The sequence below is a fragment of the Petromyzon marinus genome, chromosome 54 (assembly GCF_048934315.1).
Source record: "Petromyzon marinus isolate PM22_M1 ecotype Great Lakes invasive population chromosome 54, UKy_Petmar_22M1.pri1.0, whole genome shotgun sequence".
In the NCBI taxonomy this organism is placed as follows: domain Eukaryota; kingdom Metazoa; phylum Chordata; class Hyperoartia; order Petromyzontiformes; family Petromyzontidae; genus Petromyzon; species Petromyzon marinus.
Genome location: NC_133720.1, coordinates 5,950,160 through 5,970,155, shown reverse-complemented (window position 1 = coordinate 5,970,155; position 19,996 = coordinate 5,950,160). Strand labels below are relative to the sequence as shown.

Sequence of the window (19,996 nt, the reverse complement as noted above, 5' to 3'; positions counted from 1 at the left end):
CACCCTCCCGTTTCGACCCAGGTCAAGCGAGACCATTCTTGAAGAGGCGAGCGTAAGATTTCGCGGCCCAAGTTTTCCCCGATTCGTAGTTTTACGCACGTGTGCGTGGCGAGCGGCAGTGTTGCGGTTAGGCGCGCCGCGCTACGAACCCAGCGTGCCGAGTTCGATTCCCGCTCACGGCCAACACCAGTGACTCACACAGACCCATAGACTCACACATTGACCAACAGACAGTTGCCATGTCCCATAACTCACACAGAGACCCATAACCTCGGAGAACCATAGACTCCTACAGAGACGTACACAGTCGAAAAGCGACGCATAAACTCGCACGGAGACCCAGGGACTCGCAAGACGTTCCCCACAAATCACACGTCCCGGCAGCGCTCTGTTGAACTCCTCCAGTTACCAGAGGCAGCTACATTCACCCACACTAATCTAGATTTGAAGTGGTTGTCCCACCTGATGACGGACGCGTATGTGTTGCGCCCGAAACGTCGTGAATTAATTCATTTTATACCTTCGTGACTTTAACGAAAGAACCAGGGAGTATTCACCCGCACTGTTAAAATAACGGCTCGATTCACAATTAACGTTCGCGTTCGGCCGTGTCAGGAACTAGACAAATGTGCGTGCCCGTCGCAGCCCTCCCCCGCCTGACACAGCCAAAGTAAATTCGACTGTCGCGTGAACAAGCGTGAGACGCGCCGAGACAAAGCACCAACCCCAGCCTGACCAGCGTGGTGAAACACTTCTGTTGCGATGACTTTTCATGTTGTTGATTAACCTTTTTGTTTTTCACAACACCATTATCTCGAATTATTTATCCGTTGTTACTTTTCTGACGGTTTCATTTTCACTTGTCAACAACCGCTGTGAATAGGATTTTGGCCATTCACGCGATTGCGTGTGTCGCCGGGAGCATGCAGACGATGATGCAACTTGCGTCGGACAAAAAAAAATATTAAGACGCCAGACTCGGGCGTGGTGCAAGGCCAGCCATAGCACGGTGGCAAATGGCCCATGGAAAACCACCCGTGCCGTGCAGAACCGCCGCGGTAATGTATGAAGCAAACCGTCCCACACCATCCCCCCACCCCCGCCAACCACGGAGACATTTGTAACCCCCCCTCCACCGCCCCATATTCTCGACAGAACAGCAAACGGGTTGCAGAACGGTATGTGCGCAGGCCGAAATGTTGCAAGTCCTTTCTTCACGCGCAGGGTAAATATATATTTTCACGTTTTCCCCTTCCCCGTGGCTATTCATATTTCAAAAACACTTGGTCGCTAAGAACAAAAGAGAGGGCATTAGACAAACGCATGCTGGTGCAATAGATACGAGGGCGGAGGGGGAGGGCGCCAGGTCTGCCTCGCGGGCCGACGTCAGAGGTCGACGCACCGCAAAAAAAGAGCAGCTGGAGAGGCCACCAACGCGTCGACTGACTTTGAACTCCAACCCAAACTCAGGAGGCCACCAACGCGTTGACTAACCTTGGCCTCCAACCCAAACCCAGGAGGAGAGGCCACCACGTGTGTCGGCATCACGGTGCAAATTTGCCACGTGTAATTTTTTTTTGTTTAAAATTCATTGCATGTTAAGTAATTTAAAAATACCCCCCACAACGCCTCCCCCCCACCTCCCCCCACCCACTCCCTCATCTCAGAGCAATCGTCACCCCCTCCCCTAGCCCCTACTTTGCTGCAAAATCGTAGCCGGGAACCCGCTTGAAAAGGGGTCCCTTGAGACTGGCTCGGCCCCCGGGTTAAATGTAATGCGATTTGGATTCACACAGCGCTGGCCAGACCCCGCAAGTGGGTGTATTTGTTTTATTATTTTATAGAGAGGGCGGAAAGAGTCTATCATGGGAGGACCTTGAGTCTGGATTTCAACAGGGGCAGGGTGGGAGCCAAGAGCACGAGCGACTGGGGGAAAGGAGTTACACAGATTGTGGGGGAAGCAGAGGAGAATGAGCGGCTTCCCACTGACTGACAGGGGAGAAGAGTGAAGGGAGAGGTGGGAGAGTGTGCGGGGGCGAGTAGAGTGAGGTGAGTGGTTGGAGAGTGTGTGGAGACCAGTAGAGCGAGGTGGGAGAGGTGGGAGTGTGTGTGGAGGAGAGGAGAGCGAGGGGAGAGGCAGGCAGGGGCGAGTGTCGTGGAGGATCTGGAAGATGGAGTGCAATAATGAAATCTATGATGGGATGAGTGGGGGGGCAGAGGCCGTAGAGAGCTGAACCCCCCCCCCCTGCCCACCCCTACTGAAGGCTCAACCCCCATTTTTTATTCTTATATACAAGTCAATTTTAACACCAGTGGCCGTTTATGTTAGTCACCCTATGGACACAGGGCGTGATATACCAGAGCAGGACACGTGAGAGAGACAAAGGGCGATTTGTACAGTTACTCATTCAGTTTAGCGATTAACTCCTGTTTAAAGTGTGTTTGACATCCATTGACCTGTATTATGCCCACCCCCCTCCAACTATTAAATAGTTAACGCTGCAGGACTGACTGAGCATGACACCTGCACACCCCCCCCCCCCCACCTGTCCCTGAACCCTAACACTGGACCCTAAACCTTGGACTCCAGATACAGAAATGAGAGAGGCTGTAGTAACCAGGGTAGGGCTAGGAGCGTAGTCTTTGCCCACGAATCAAACTCTAAACCTGTACAGGGTTGTAAACCGAGTTGGAGCACATTCAACAATTGAAACCCCTATCCCCACCCATCCCATCCCATCCCCGCCAAGTCTGCCCCCGTGATTCAGTGCATCGTCACGAAGCGGGTGGGCGGGGGGGGGTCGCGGATTCAGAAAGATTATTTTATTTCTTCATCAGCTGGCAGGACTCTAGCTCAGGGGCCGAACATGCTAGGAGCGTGGCGAGCGTGGTGGTGTGGTGCGAGGGATGCCTTGGCACCGCTAAGGGTACGGGCGCGACGCTCCCCTCCCCCAAATCTCTCAACGTTTTCCCCCCTTACGTCGCTCGCAATCAGGGAGGCACTCAGGCGGACGGGCGGGCGGCAGGTGGGAGACATAATCCTCGGCTCCTTGCTGTGGTAAAAACAAAACAAAAAACCCATTCTCGACAATGTCGTGTAGTTAATTTCTCTTCTCCTCTCTCCTGCGACTGTGGCAGTGGGGTTAGTGGTTGGGTTTCCATCGTCATTTCTCTGGTTTCCTCCTTGCGCAATGAGCAGCCGGTCCAGTTGGCCGTGTCGTCGTCGCCTCCTTCCGCGTTCCCGCCGATGCTATACGGCCAGGGAATTTGCATGCAAGGTGGCCTCATGGACTTGGCACCTGATAATTTTAGCCGCTGACCCACCCCCCCCTCCGTCCCCCTTCCTCCGACAAAAACAAATTTCCTCGTGCCAATAGATGCGAAGCAAAGCTGCAACTCATTCGGTGGGAGGGGGGGGGGAAACTTGGTGAGTGATCACAAAACCGCCCCGAGGTGCCGATCGCCACTTTTTTCAAGTAAAAGTTCTGTCCGATTTCGTTTTGTTTTATTATTTAATAACCGCACGGTTTTGCCAAGGACAGGCACCAAAATACCAAGCGGCCAGCGACTGAACAGCACTGCTGATGGCGTAACAGACGAGTGAGTGCAACACGCTTCTTGAATTTGGCGCGGTTGTTCATTACGAGAGCTTGGCAAAAAGATACGACGATGAGAGGCAAATTCCACAGAAAAGCAGTAACAGGATGGATGCAGAATGAGAAGTGTTGTGAGCTGCAGTGTGGCGAGTGGGTGAGTGGATGGGTAGGTGGGCGGGCGAGCGAGCGAATGGGTGGGTAAAGTGGGTGGGCGAGTGTGTGTGTTGTGTTGGTTGAAGTGTGGGAGTCCTCAACATGGGTGGATCAATCGCCGAGTGAAGTTTGCTGGAACAATAACCATGGTAGTAAGTGGTCGTGATAAGAGAGTTATAGAGGAGGAGGCTGACTCTGATGTACCCATTATAACTGCTGGGTGAACAGAGGCGGTCAGCTGGGGGTTGGGGGGGGTGGTGGATCTAAGAAATGTTCACCATCGCTTCCACTGTCTTACCGGGAGATTGAATCGTCCTGACAATCTCTGGATGGCACGCCCAGCGTGTTGCTAAACAATTAACACCGTGGGCAGCTCCTTCACCCAGCATAAGCCTCCCAAGTAGCCGTTTAATCATTGGGACTTCACAATTTAGAATGCTTACAGCTGCACGCCAGAGCCACTTGAATAGCCGCAATGACTACGGAAACAATGACCTTCACACGTCCATTGCGCCGGAAAAAACATTCAATCGAAGCGCTGGTTTAATGGGTGTTTGGATATTTGTTTACAACCGTAATCAGCGAGCGGGATCCAGCGCAAGATATTTCTGCCAGGATATTAAATGTTAAAAAGAAAACAAAGCAACGATAACCACAGCGGCGGTGATATTTTGCCCAACGGTCCTCGCGACTAATTGTGGGTGCTATTGCGTACGATGCACGCCGTAGCTCGCGAGAAGCTGGCTATGGAGCACACTTCCCTTTGGAGCAAGCCCAGGTGTCCTTGGGTCAAAGTGCCAAGTGACTTCCTGGCTCAAATGAGCATCGAGTCATTGGCACTCATCTCCTGTTTACAGCCGGGCAGAGCCAGTGGTAAAAATTACTAATTCCTCTGGCCGAGGGGGGGGGGGGTGAGTCTATCCCATAAAACAACCACTCTCGACTTCCCCACAAAGTTAGTACTTATTTTATCACCCCAGAAGGATGATACTGAGCTGTGTCAACCAACCCCGCCACCTCCCAACATAGCCACCATTTGAACTCATGGCCCTCCCATTGTGAGCCGCTCAATCGACCCGCTGATTCACCGGGACCGAATTGTTCCAGAAGTTGCCCTGTGCCTTCCCCACCCCACCAGCCTTTAAGTAAGTAAGGAAATATCAGAAGTGTGTAATTATCATATTCTTGGTTCTTTCGGTATGTCACGTAGAAGGGAAACAATAAAATAATAAAAATATAAAACAATACAATTCTCATGACGTTTCGACTGCAACACAAGCAAACATCATCAGGTGTGAAAACCACAGCAAGAAAATTTGAAAAAAGTGGCGTTTTTTTTTACGTTAGCACCACGGAGAGCGATTTGGCAGTTTGTTCAGATGTACGAGTCCATCTATGTTCGGAAAAGAGGAGGGGGGAGACGAAAATAATGGATGCGGTCTGAAAGCCACCGTAAGTGTGATCAATCAATTAAGACCCGAAATAGTTTATAAAATCCTTCCAATGATTGCTAAGCCAGAATCCATCTGCTCGGTTGAAATTGTCTCTGTGTTGGTATATGTGGATAGCCTCATGAACGAATCTCTCATGGTAGCCAGATGGCTTGCAAAGAACCTCTGTCTTGGAGAAGTCAATGTCATGTGAGCCTACTGAATTATAACAGTGATCTGCCAAGGCCGAGGTGTTGGTCCTACCGTGTTTTAGGTCTGCTTTGTGTTCACGAATGCGGTCCGAGACATGTCGTTTGGTTTCTCCAATGTAATTACTACCACAGAGGCAACTTAGTTTGTAGATGCCAGGGTACTGTATGTCCGGAATCACATCTTTTACAGACGGAACCAGATCACGGATTTTATGTAACGTGTTAAATTGGACCTGGATCTTGTGTTTATTCAAGATTTTGGAGATCTTTTTTGTGATCTCCGCAATGTAGGGTAAAGTGATGGTTTTGAAAGGCTCCTCAAGAGGGTCCTTCTTCATGGTTGGAGTGATAGCTTTGCGGATTGTGTAGTCGGAGTAACCATTAGCCTTAAGAGCTTGGTGTACGTGCTTGAGTTCACTGGCTATGTGTTGTTCCTGGTCGGATATGCATTGGGTTCTATGGTGCAGAGTCTTGATGAGGGAATTCTTCTGGGTTGGATGGTGGTGGGAATCCGGTTTCAGGTAAGCATCCGTATGGGTAGCTTTCCTGTAGACAGAGTGGCTCATTGAACCATTAGGTCTCTTTTTTAATAGGACATCCAAAAAAGGTAGCTTGCCATATTTTTCGACTTCCATGGTAAATCTGATGGCTGAGTGTATGGAATTGATGTGGTCGAGGAATTGGTCTAGAGCAGGCCGGCCATGTGGCCAGATGACAAAAGTGTTATCCACGTACCTCTTCCATAAGGTTGGGTGCAGAGTTGCAGTCTGGATGGCGTCAGTCTCAAACTTCTCCATAAAAATATTGGCTACAACCGGATATAGGAGGGAGCCCATTGGGGTTCCCTCAGTTTGTTTGTAGAAAGTTCCATTCCAAGTGAAGTATGTATTGGTTAAGCAGTGTCTCACCGGGGGGGGGGGGGGGGGGGGTACACTTGTTAGCCCAGGAAAGCCTCACTTAAAAACCTTCAGATCTTTTCAGGAGGGCTCAGCATTCGCAGTAGGATGGCGACGAGCAGAATCAGAATATTTATATACCCTGGAGAATTCGATGAGCCACGAAGCAGGGGTGGGTCAGATATACAAATAAGTATACAAGTTAAAATCGCATAAGCACACCAATTCACAGGGTTGGGAAAGGCAGCAAATCGCTGCGCTAAAATTGCGGTGCATTTCTGCAAATGCGTTGAACGACTGCGGCGCATTAGGGCCCTTTATCCTTCTCGAACAACGTCACCGGGGATCTTTAAAAGTGCGCCAGGCGATGCAGGCAGCGCGCAGTACTCCTTTATTTATTTTAGGTCAACACACGCTGTCCCGCGCGATTGTTCAGGGAGGCCCGTGCCTGCCGGATTCGAAATCGTGAACCTCCGCAACAGGCGACGACCGTGCAACCCGGAGCTGGCTGGGCAGCGTCACCGTGAATGAATGCAGCTTCCATTGTATCGCTAAATCATCACAACCACAACCCCCAGGGTCGGGGGGGGGGCACTTATCCTGACAGGTCTGGCCTTCCAAAACCAACCGGACCACTCTGAAGTTCATAAGCACAATTAAGTAGTAGAGCAAAAGACTGTACTTGTGCGTGCGCAGCGCATGCCCAGGGTTTGCGATGTATGCATACATGCATGCATACACACGTGTACCCTACACAACCCTTTCGTCAATTCACTGATGGACGAGGGCCCCATCAAGGCGTGCGGCATCGTAAGGGGGTTATTGGAGCATACTTCACCACGCTGGTTAGTGTGGGTTGGTGGAAAATCATCGCAGACAAATGCCCCCAAGTCACTCTTGCAAATGAGACGAGATCCCGGTCTCTCGAGTTCTCAACTGGTTAAACAAAATTTACTTAAAACTCAAACGAAATAAACTTGAAAACGGGGAACATTGTTGATAGACGTTGGAGCATAGAAGTACAGTTCCACGTCGGAACACGGAGCAACATTTAGCACCCCCAACCGCTGCCTATATCACCCATTCTGCATGCCAGTCGCCTATCAAAGCATTATCCAGTCTTAACACTGCTTTACCTTCTGAGATCTGACGAGACATGGTGAGATCAGGAGGATCCCAAGGGAATTTGGTATACAACTTTGCGTGTTTCATATACTGCTCTAGACACACGTGCCACAAACAGATTTCACACATACACACACAAATTACACTGTAAACACAAACGCAATATACACAGACACCCCCCCCCCCTCTTATAATCGTACAGAATGTTGGGGCTAGTTTTGTGAGCAAGCACCTATTAAGGGCGGCACGGTACACGAAGAGGTGGGGGGGGGGGGGTGTGGGCCAGCACCCAGCCTCGCCACCTTTGTCTCTCCGACAGATCTTCTTTATTATTATTTTATTATTCCACGCAGGCACGAGGTACTAATTTAAGTCCGAGTCGACCTAGGGGAGGCCATTGGCCGGAGCCGTGGTGCAGCAGTTAGCGTGGTGCGCTACGAACCTGGCGACGCGAGTTTCCATTCCCGACCACGGCTAACATCCGCGTCTAATATCGCAGCGGTGCCTCCATCGCTCAAACATCCTTGGCACGCACACCTCGTAACAACGAGGAAGTGTCAAGGCCTCGAGCGTGAGGTGTGCTCAACTTGCAAATGAGATTGCGATCCCCGTTTGCGGAGCTAGGATTCGTACCCCCCTCCCCCCTCTTCCCGATGCCGTGGGCAAAACGTGCGAGGGTTTAGGTCCGTGGGTTCCGCAGCTGCAGCGGTTGCACCGGGCGTGCGGTGCAGAACTCCCCAGGGATAACCACGGCTGGCAGGATGGAAGAGGTGTTGCAGCGAGCCGGGAGTAAAGTAGTCGGGGTGCCCCAATTTTGTTTTTGCCGTCGACAATGTTCACGAAATTACTGCAGCCTACCATCGCTCGGAGGTTCAACGGAATGCGCGGTGCTGCATTGGATGAGCGCGCTGGTCATGGGCCAGAGAGACGGGAAACTGTCTCAGCAGTCCCGAGATCACAAACCACCCGCTCATTGATAAAAAAAAAGTTACTTGCAACCACCACAACTGTTTGTATGCATGTTGAACTTCTTTCACGCCGTACGTAGCCAACCATGCCAATCGGATGTGCGATTACCACGTTGATGTTGTTGTGTATGTGTTTGCTATGTATCAGTCGAATTGACAACCCCCTGCAGGTCAAATTTCGATTTAAAGCTTTCGTGACTGCAAGGATTCATCTTCTTTGGTTCTTTCGGTAAAGTCACGTAGAATGAGAATCAAATAATAAATTGATCAATAAAATAACACAAGAAACGTCGTGAGAATTTTATTGTGTTATTTTATTTTATCAATTTATTATTTTATTCTCATTCTACGTGACTTTACCGAAAGAACCAAAGAAGATAAACCCCTGCAGGTCCTTGCAAACACGATTTTCCCATCTCAAGGGGCTGGGTGATATTTTAAATTAAAATATTTGCTTACACGTTTACGTACAGTATATGGGGGAGGAAAGAACCATGGAGCCCAATCAACTCTACATGGGGCGAGGGGGCACATCCCGTCCCCAGGGTGGATGGCGAATCGGGGTGACCACCCCAGGCCCCGCGCTTTGGGGGGCCCCACGCTGCAACGTCACGGCAGGGGAGGGGGGCCCACACAGTGGGATTTTCCCCGGGCCCCGCACACCCCCCAATGGGCGGGCCTGCCGGGGGTTGATTCCAATTCGGCCTGCAGTATGCAGAGCATTACAGATTAAAATGTGAAAGTAGCCAGTACCTGTGCAGGTGGTTGGCTAAAGAACACATGAAGATATCATCGGTTTCTCAACATTCCAGGAAGGGTTCTGGTAAAAAAACACCGAACGTTTTGTTTCCACACGCCCAGAAGAGGAACCCGATGAGCCCCCCCCCCCCCCAAGTGATGTTTTGTGACAGAGAAAGTCCCAACAGACACCCCACCATGTTCTCTGTACATCGCGCGACGACAGCACACCCTTGACCTTAAGAGGGAAAAAAAATAAGCAACGTTTCAGGAAAAGGCCCTTCTCCATAATACACCAAGAAGAGGAAGGGCCATTGTACAAAATGCTGTCCATTTTTTTTATTGTGGTTTTTAAGGCCGCAGTGTTATTGACGAGCATGTTGAGCAGTTTTGCTATTTGCACTCGTGCAACGCTGCCAACGCAGTATCACCTAATAATATATTTACATAGCCGCTTTATTGCCCCGGTCAAGGTCTACGATCCATCATCAGCCCAGGGCTTTGGGTTGTTCTTCATGCTTTTGGGATCCCTGACCTTATGTTCGCAATACAAGACAAAAGATCCCCCCATATAGTCTTAACAGCCTATTGGCGCAAGTCCTATTTGCGAGTACCTTTGAAGGCCAGAACGGCACATGACGGGGTGGGTGTGGGCCAGCACCACGCCTGGCCACCTTTGTCACCCTAGTGCTGATGTTTACACATCGCAACAGGTAGTCATTTAAGGCCGAGTCGACCTAGGGGAGGCCCAGTTTCAGATAATAATCACTGGTGTTGGCTGGGAGCGGGAATCGAACTCGGATCGCCGGGTTCGTAGCGTTGAGCAATGCACCAACCGTTGTGACACCGCTCTCCAAAATACATCTCACACACACACACACACCCTCCTGTACGTACTCACAATTGCATACACCACACCACAAATATGCGCCAATAATTTCTATTGGAAGTTACTTCTTGTTGCTAAACATGCCAATTTGGTTCAATTACTTCACTCACAATTGTATTGCACATTCATCCTAGCCGGTTTACAGTGAGGTAAAAAAAGTATTTGATCCCCTGCTGATTTTGTACGTTTGCCCACTGACAAAGAAATGATCAGTCTATAATTTTTATGGTAGGTTTCTTTTAACAGTGAGAGACAGAATAACAACAAAAAAAATCCAGAAAAACGCATGTCAAAAATGTTAAAAATTGATTTGCATTTTAATGAGGGAAATAAGTATTTGACCCCTCTGCAAAACATGACTTAGCACTTGGTGGCAAAACCCTTGTTGGCAATCAGAGGTCAGACGTTTCTTGTAGTTGGCCACCAGGTTTGCACACATCTCAGGAGGGATTTTGTCCCATTCCTCTGTGCAGATCTTCTCCAAGACATTAAGGTTTCGAGGCTGACGTTTGGCAACTCGAACCTTCAGCTGCCTCCACATATTTGCTATGGGATTAAGGTCTGGAGACTGGCTAGGCCACTCCAGGACCTTAATGTGCTTCTTCTTGAGCCACTCCTTTGTTGCCTTGGCCGTGTTTTTTGGGTCATTGTCATGCTGGAATACCCATCCACGACCCATTTTCAATGCCCTGGCTGAGGGAAGGAGGTGCTCACCCAAGATTTGACGGTACATGGCCCCGTCTATCGTCCCTTTGATGCGGTGAAGTTGTCCTGTCCTCTTAGCAGAAAAACACCCCCAAAGCATAATGTTTCCACCTCCATGTTTGACGGTGGGGATGGTGTTCTTGGGGTCATAAGCAGCATTCCTCCTCCTCCAAACACGGCGAGTTGAGTTGATGCCAAAGAGCTCCATTTTGGTCTCATCTGACCACAACACTTTCACCCAGTTGTCCTCTGAATCATTCAGATGTTCATTGGCAAACTTCAGACGGGCATATGTATGTGCTTTCTAGAGCAGGGGGACCTTGCGGGCGCTGCAGGAATTCAGTCCTTCACGGCGTAGTGTGTTACCAATTGTATTCTTGGTGACTATGGTCCCAGCTGCCTTGGGATCATTGACAAGATCCTCCCGTGTAGTTCGGGGCTGATTCCTCACCGTTCTCATGATCATTGCATCTCCACGAGGTGAGATCTTGCATGGAGCCCCAGGCCGAGGGAGATTGACAGTTCTTTTGTGTTTTTTTTCCATTTGCGAATAATCACACCAACTCTTGTCACCTCACCAAGCTGCTTGGCAATGGTCTTGTAGCCCATTCCAGCCTTGTGTAGGTATACAATCTTGTCCCTGACATCCTTGGAGAGCTCTTTGGTCTTGGCCATGGTGGAGAGTTTGGAATCTGATTGATTGATTGCTTCTGTGGACAGGTGCTGCTAATCTCAGCTCGTTACCTGTATAAAAGACACCTAGGAGCCAGAAATCTCTGATTGAGAGGGGGTCAAATACTTATTTCCCTCATTAAAATGCAAATCAATTTATAACATTTTTGACATGCGTTTTTCTGGATTTTTGTTGTTATTCTGTATCTCACTATTCAAATAAACCTACCATTAAAATTATAGACTGATCATTTCCTTGTCAGTGGGCAAACGTACAAAATCAGCAGGGGATCAAATACTTTTTTCCCTCACTGTACATATTCGTCAAATAATCACTGTAAATCCGTTTAACGTTTCTGCAACTTAATTTGACCACAAACGGTGATTTGTCCGAGCCAAATTTCATTTGCCTGAAAATGCATTTTTCTTTAATATTGATTTACGTCAGAAGCTTCAGTGTAGCGTGTTTTGCGCTCGCATTTCATCGCCGCATTTAACTTTTTGTATTTCATCGGTTTAACTTTTTATTGCAACAAATATTTTTCACCTGAACAATCCAGTTGAGACGGCAACATTCTCACATGCAAGAGTATCCAGGGCGTGTCCAGTGACAAATGCACAGCAAAACACGTCCATGGCATAACGTCGACAAACATTCTAAAGCATATAAGCGCCGTCACTGTTTGAGGCTCTATTTTGTCATATTGGCGACACCCCAGGGTCACTCTGCAAAATGAGACTAATCCTGGGTTTCTCGAGTTCTCACCTGGTTATAAACAAACACACTTCAAACAATGTGTATCTGTATATACCACGTAACAACAACCACCATTAGCAACTAAGTGGCGCTGACGTCACCAGGGCGCTTGTGCAAGGCTGTGTATTTTAAGGCCACGTGAAGTGTCGAACGCCTGCTGGCAGGAGGTCACGGGGCAGACCCAGGTGCCACGGGTCAACTGACCGAGATGAGCGGCCGATGCACCACCTGTGCCCCCTACTGTGCCAAATTGCTGTGTTTTATCCGCCCAGGGCTCCGCTCGTTGTTGTGAGCGTCGCTACTCTGCCCTCCGTTGTTGCTGGAGGGCGACTGTCTTCAACTGCCCAGTCCTTCACGAGCCTCCTCCACAGAGGCCGATCTTGACACCGCTGGTACCAGTCATCGGCAAGTCCACTCAGAAGGACACGGGACAGACCCAGGTGCCATGGGTTGACGGACTAAGATGACTGGCCCGATGCATATACCACACAAAGACAAATATCCCCCGTATAGCCACAACAGACTGTTGGGGGAAATGCTGTTAGTGAGCACCAATGAAGGCCGGCATGGCACACAAGGAGGTCATGTGGCCAGCACCACGCCTGGCTGCTTGTCTCCCCAGTTGCGATGCTTACACAACACGCATCAGGTACTCATACGAGGCTGAGTCGACCAAGGGGAGGCCTAAGACCGGTTGAAATAATTTCCACTGGTGTTGGCCGTGAGCAGGAATTGAACTTGGGTGGCGAGGTTAGTAGTGCACAAATTTTAAAAAATCAACGCGAGCATTCAATAAATTACGCAACAACTGTGTTTGCCACCCCCACTCTGAACCCATCCTCATTTCTCACCATAGCCGCAACCCTGGAAAACAAACCCCACTCTGTGCAGTAGCAGGAGTTAAGGCCCTTACTTAGTCGCCACTTCCTCCTCACCGCCTCTCCAGTCTCTTTGCTCCCGTTTCTCCGTTTCGTTCCCATCCTTTTCCGCCAATTTCCCATTCTTTCTCTCATCTCTTTCCTTCGCCCCATAAATATACTACATCCTTGACTCGAGTCCCCACGGGTAAAACGTCGCTCGCGCACCGCACACTTGAACACACCACCACCCCACACTTGAACACACCACCACACCACCGCCACACTTGAACACACCACCACACCACCGCCACACTTGCACACAACACCACCACCACCACCGCCACACTTGCACACAACACCACCACCACCACACTTGCACACAACGCCACCACCACCACACTTGCACACAACACCACCACCACCGCCACACTTGCACACAACAACACCACCACCACACAACACCACCACCACCACCACACTTGCACACAACACCAACACCACCACACTTGCACACAACACCACCACCACACTTGCACACAACACCACCACCACACTTGCACACAACACCACCACCACCACACTTGCACACAACACCACCACCACCACCACACTTGCACACAACACCACCACCACCACCACACTTGCACACAACACCACCACCACCACACTTGCACACAACACCACCACCACCACACTTGCACACAACACCACCACCACCACCACACTTGCACACAACACCACCACCACCACCACACTTGCACACAACACCACCACCACCACACTTGCACACAACACCACCACACTTGCACACAATACCACCACCACACTTGCACACAATACCACCACCACACTTGCACACAATACCACCACCACACTTGCACACAACACCAAACTTGCACACTCGTAGAAGCAGTGCACTTGCGAAACGGCTCCAGCGTTGTCTATTTTTTTGTGTGTGTGGTGTAATACTCCCAACTTGCCAATTTTTGTACCGTCACGTCGCCAGGTACATGGCCGGCACGTGCGAATGACGTCACGGGTCTTTAACGTCGCCCCCCCCCTATCCTCCTCCACCCCGCGACACGGGACAGGCACCGCCTCAGTAAAATTGTACATTAGCCGCAAATCGTTCATCACCGCTCGGCAATAAGTGACCAGACGTAAAGACGTGGCTGGTGATGGTGGTGATGGTGGTGGTGGTGCAATCCATTGGGGAGAGGGGGGGGAAGCGCATACGTCATGCAGTTTCAGTTTTTTTCATTTCGGCACACCTTGGGCAAGAACCGGCCATAGCGAGCTTTTTATTTACAAGCACAGGGGGTGGGTTGTAAAAGCGCCGAGCACTTACACCGTGACATTAAGCCCAAGTTTATCTAAGCAGAGTCCAACAGGCCAGGCTCAAACAAACATTGTCCGGTTCCGGCTATAGTGGTCGGCATCACGACCGGGTTGAACCGGGTAACGCACCAACAATTTAAGTAACAAACGCTTACCCCTACCCAAATAAAACACACACACACTTCCACCACTTCAGCACAAATAAAGAAACACATACACACATATCACCAAGTACACTGCATGCATACGCCAACGCACACCTATCTAGCACACGTGATCACATCAAGACACACCTCTAGCACACACAAACACGCACCTATCACACAAGTATTCACCAAGACACACACCTATCACACATGCATACACCAAGACACACACCTCTCTCTAGCACACGCCCAAAGCTCTCTAGCACACACCCAAAGCTCTCTAGAACACACCTAGAGAGCTTTGGGTGTGTGCCAGGCCAGGTACACACTTTGAGGCCACGTGAAGTGGTCGAAAGTTCGCTGACAGGAGGGTCACGGGACAGACCCAGGTGCCATGGGTTGGCCGACTGAGATGACTGGCAGATGCACCAGCTGTAACCCCCTTACTGCGCACACACACCACTCCAGCACACATCACAACCACACACACACCAACAAACAGCTCACTCCACCTTAATACATTTGCACATTAAAGATCACCCGGACAGCTTAAAGAGTTATGTTTGCGAGACCCTACTAAGGCCAACACTGCTCGCACGGAAGAGGGGAGGGGGGGGGGTAGCTGCGCGGTTATTTCCCCGGTGCCGATGATTACAAAGCCTCGCGCACACACACACACGCCAGGCACGGTACTACTCATTGAAGGCTGAGTCCACTGAGGGGGCCGAGGCCCGGGACATAGTTCGGATATTCGCCGACGATGTTGCTGGCCGCGAGCGGGGTCGCCGGTTTCGTAGCGCACTGCGCTTAAACCGCTCACACCACCTCTCCCCCCCCACCACTCCAGAGGAGGCACAACAGTCACAACACTCACAACACTCACCCCCCCACACACACACACCCGCCGCAATGCATCGTGGCATTGTCGGCTGCAGCGTGTTCAAATAAACTGCGCAGGGTTAACTGGTACGTCCGAGGATGTTGTTGTGTGGTCCGGTTGTGTGTGCGCGTGTGTGGTGTGTGTGTGGTCCGGTTGTGTGTGGTGTGCGTGTGTGGTGTGTGCGGCTGTGGGGAGCGGTGGTGCAGCGGTTAGCGCGCTGCGTTGCGAACCCGGCGCCCCGAGTTGGATTCCCGCTCAGGGCCGGCACCGGTGGCGATTATCTGAACCGGTCCTGGGCCTCCTCCCCTTGGTCGGCTCAGCCTCAAATGAGAACCTGGTGCGGTGTGTAGTAAACATCGACACTGGGGGAGACAAAGGCGGCCCGGCGTTGGGTTGGCCACCCACCCCCTCGTGTGCCGTGACGACCTTCATAGGTGCTCGCTAACAGCACTTGCTCCAACAGTCTGTTAAAGGCTACACTGGGGATGTTTGTCTTTGTTTTTTTTTGGAATGCAATTATCCGAGGGCACGTGGTTGTGTTGCGCGACTGTGTACACGTCATCATCGGGGATACAAAGGCGTCCGTGTCTGGTGCTCGCCACACTACTCATAAGTGGTTGCAACGTGTGGTTGTATATGTGTATACCCCTGTCTGTGTGGTTGTGTGGTTATCCCCGTGTCCGTGTGTCGGTGTGGTTATCCCCGTGTCCGTGTGGTTATCCCCGTGTTTGTGTGGTTATCCCCGTGTTTGTGTGGTTATCCCCGTGTTTGTGTGGTTATCCCCGTGTTTGTGTGGTTATCCCCGTGTTTGTGTGGTTATCCCCGTGTCCGTGTGTTTGTGTGGGTATCCCCGTGTTTGTGTAGATGTGTCCATGTGTGCTCGTGACCGTGGTTGCGTACGAGTCTGGGTGTGGCTGTGATGAAGAAGGCAGGGAATGTGATGGTGTTCCTGGCCATGTGGCCGTGTAGCTTAATGGGTGCAGTTCACATGTACTGTGGATGATGTGTACCTGATGTGTGTGTGTGTACGGTCTTACACAGATGCCATATTTTCTGTGCGTCTGCTACAGCAGAGGTGTAGGGAATTCCAACAAGACCTACATCTCTGCTTTATTGATCTGGTCAAGGCCTATGATACCATCAGTAGGCCTGGGCTCTGGGTTGTTCTTCGTGCTTTTGGAGTCCCTGACCCTCTGCCCACGATCATTAAGGACCTTCATGATGGTGAGCGGGCCCGGGTAAAACTACGTGGCCGGGAGTCAGAGCCATTCCCTGTACACCTTGGGGTGCGACAGGGATGTCCTCTGGCTCCCACATTATTTAACATCTATTTTGACCACGTAGTTCGTGAAGCCTTCAATAGCTGTACCGGGGGAATCTACATTTGGTACAGATATACTGGGAGGCTGATCGATGCCCGGGTGCGGTCAAGGGATGGCTCCCTATCGCTCAACCACGTTATGTATGCTGATGATTTGGTAATAGCTGCTCATTCAGAGGAGGAGTTGGAGACGCTTCTGCTGAGACTGGAGCGTGCCACTAAGAGATGGGGCCTTACCACCATCAGCCCCACCAAAACTAAGCACCTGCCTGGGTATTTTGTACCATCGGACACTCCACCCCCACAACTCCAAATCGGTGATGGGGCAGTTGTGGAGAGAGTGGAGAGTTTCCCATACCTGGGCAGTGTGCTTATGACCGGCTCCTGTTTAACAGCAGAGGTCTCACTCCGAATCAGTCGAGCGGTAATATATTTTCATCGGTTGCGTAACGCTGTGTGGAAGCTACCTGGTCTGTCGCTCCGCACTAAGCTTCAGGTCTTCTCGGCCACGGTCATTCCCTCCCTTCTCTACGCTTGCGAAACGTGGACCCCCCTAATGGAACATCTTCGCCAGTTAGAAACATTTAGGCTGGCCTGCCTACGATCCATTCTGGGTTTAACCAGGCTGGATTGTGTGAGGAGCTCACAAATCCTTGAAAGATCTGGGCAAGGTCCCATCGGCGAGCTCCTCCGGCAGGCATGGCTGCGTTGCCTGGGTCATGTAGCCCGCATGCCGAAACAGCTTTTGTTCGTCCGGATCGAGGGGGCTAAGCGGGCGCGGCACGGGCTAGAGAAGAGATGGAGTGATGTGGTACAGGAGGACGTGGAGCTGAGTGGACTTGCCGATGACTGGGACCAGCGGTGTCAAGATCGGCCTCTGTGGAGGAGGCTCGTGAAGGATGCTACTGGGCAGTTGGAGGCAGTCGCCCTCAAGCAACAACGGAGGGCGGAGGAGCGACGCTCACAACAACGAGCGGAGCGCCGGGTGGCTAAAGCACAGCGGGTTAGCACATTAGGGGGCACAGGTGGTGCACCAGCCACTCATCTCAGTCGACCCGTGGCACCTGCTGGGTCTGCCCCGTGACCTCCTGCCCACGGGCGTTCGACACTTCGCGTGGCCTCGGGGTGCACATAGCCTGGCACACGCGTCGTGGTGGCGTCACTGCCACTGAGTGGCGAATGGCGGTTGTTGTTGTTGTGTACCTGATGTGTGGCAGGTGTATACTTGATGTGTGGCCGATGAATGGCTAATGTGTGGCCGGTGTGCACCTCATGTAGATGTGTACCTGACGTGTGTCTGTACGGTTGATGTGTACCTGATGAATGGCTGGTGTGTACCTGATGTGTGGATGACGTGTGTGGCTGATGTACCCGATCTGTGGCTGGTGTGTACCTGATACGCGCGGCTGATGTACTTGATGTGGCCGGCGTGTACCCGATGTGTAGCTAACGTGTACGTATGGCCGCGGTGTGCCCGATGTGTTCGTGCGTGTGTGTGTGTGTGTCGCCGCACTCACCGAGGCCTGGCGACACGTAGATGAAGTAGAGGAAGGAAGACGACAGCGAGAAGAGGAAAAGCAGCGCCACCATGGAGCGGTTCCTCAGCCGCAGCGCTCGCATCGCGGCCGCTTGCGTCCGCCTCACGTCCGAGTCACCAATCAATTAACTACCTCCCCCCGACCAAACTGCCAATTAACGCTTAAGCTAATTACGGTAAAGCCCCCACTCCTCCCTCCCCCTCCTCCCCACCCGGAGGTGCCGAGCGGGCTAGCAGCGAGCTTCTTCTTTCACCATCATCAGCATCATCATCATCACCACTTGAGGGGTCACTGCGGGCGGCTGGACCGTGGCGAGCATGGCCAGACGGGCACTTGGAAACGTCGTCGCCGGTAACTTTGAACCACCACCAGCAGCAGCAGCAGCGGCAACCCGCGGGGCGCTCTCGCCTCAGCCGCAAGCGTCGCAGAGAACCACCTACGGCCGGCGGTGAGCAGCACGCGCAAAGTGGGGGCATGCGGGCGGGCGGGCCCCCTTTATAAAGAGCCAGCAGGCAGAACCGCCGGTGGGGAGAGGTGGAGGTGACGGGGTGGAGGTGACGGGGTGGTGGTGGTGGTGGAGGGGGGGGAGAAGGTGGGCGAGGAGGAGGGGAAGACGACGACGGCGGCGGCGGAGTCGACTTGGCCAGCGCCCTCCTGCGCGCCCCCCCCCCTTCTCCCCCGACTTTCCTCCCTTTTCTTTTTGCCTCCGCTCGCTGGGCGGGCGGAGGCAAAAATTTACGCGTGACGTCATCACGCACGATGTCTGCTGTCCCCCCCCCATCCCCCGCGTGGTTTATACGCGAGCGGGGCGCGTGACGTCACCACGTAATCGGATCCCGCCCTTCCCGCCCTTTTTATTTTCTAACGGGGGTGGGGCGGTGATGACGGAATCACGTACGACGAACGCTACGCCGCCCCCCCCATCCCCCGCGCTGTTTATATGCGAGCGGGGCGCGTGACATCATCGCCCTTCCCCCTTTTCTTTTATGCGAGGTTTGGGTGGGGCTGTGTTTGACCTCATCGCGTTCGACCGTAACGGCGATGACGTCATCATGTACGATACCGCCCCTCCCCCCCGCGCAATTTGTACCCGAGCGGGGTACGTGACGTCATCACGTCATCAGTTCCGCCTCGTCCCCCTATTCTTTGTTGCTGTGGTTTACACACCTGATGATGATGATTGCTTGTGTTGCAGTCGAAACGTCGTCATCGCGTTCAAAACGTAGCGACGCCCCCCCCGACGTCATCGCCCCTCCCCCCCAGACGTCATCGCCCCTCCCCCCCACACGCTCTCTTCCTTCTTTCGCAGTACTGTACGGGTTGTATCGATGCGGTGACGTCACTCAAGGGGTGGGTGGGGAGGGAAAGAGGGGGAAGGGTAGGCGCCCTTAGCGACGGCGCCATAGCAACCAGGGCTCGCACTCACCGCCGGTAATGTTGTTACAGTAGTCCGCAACACTGGTTGTTTGTGAGTTATATCGCCTAAATATATAAACGTGTTTCGTTAAACCCGCCGCCGCCACCCGACACAAGACAATTAGTAACTTTTACTAAAGTTTATATTTACGTGATCTAACCCCCACAACAACAACAAAAACCCCGCTCTGTTATTGATATCGGTCGCGAAAGCCTCCTCCGTGTTCAATTGTACGGTACTGTGTATGGAGCCTGATTGACCTTACTGACGATGATGTGTAACAGCCCCCCTCCCGCTTACGCTGAAGGATGTGGAATTCCGTGAGGGGGGGGGGTTGTTAAATGACCATACTTCA

The 19,996-nt window shown here is 51.8% G+C and overlaps 1 protein-coding gene across 1 annotated transcript in view; it reads right to left on the bottom strand.

The window, feature by feature from the left end:
* The window catches only part of LOC116954225 (beta-1,4-galactosyltransferase 6-like), a 43,521-nt gene extending 24,579 nt beyond the window's left edge, over nt 1-18,942 (bottom strand). Inside the window, exon 1 of the mRNA XM_032974785.2 lies at nt 18,204-18,942. Coding sequence (XP_032830676.2) covers nt 18,204-18,306 — 103 coding nt within the window. The 5' untranslated portion in view covers nt 18,307-18,942. The remainder of the gene's footprint in view (nt 1-18,203) is intronic.
* Between the last annotated feature and the right edge of the window lie 1,054 nt (nt 18,943-19,996).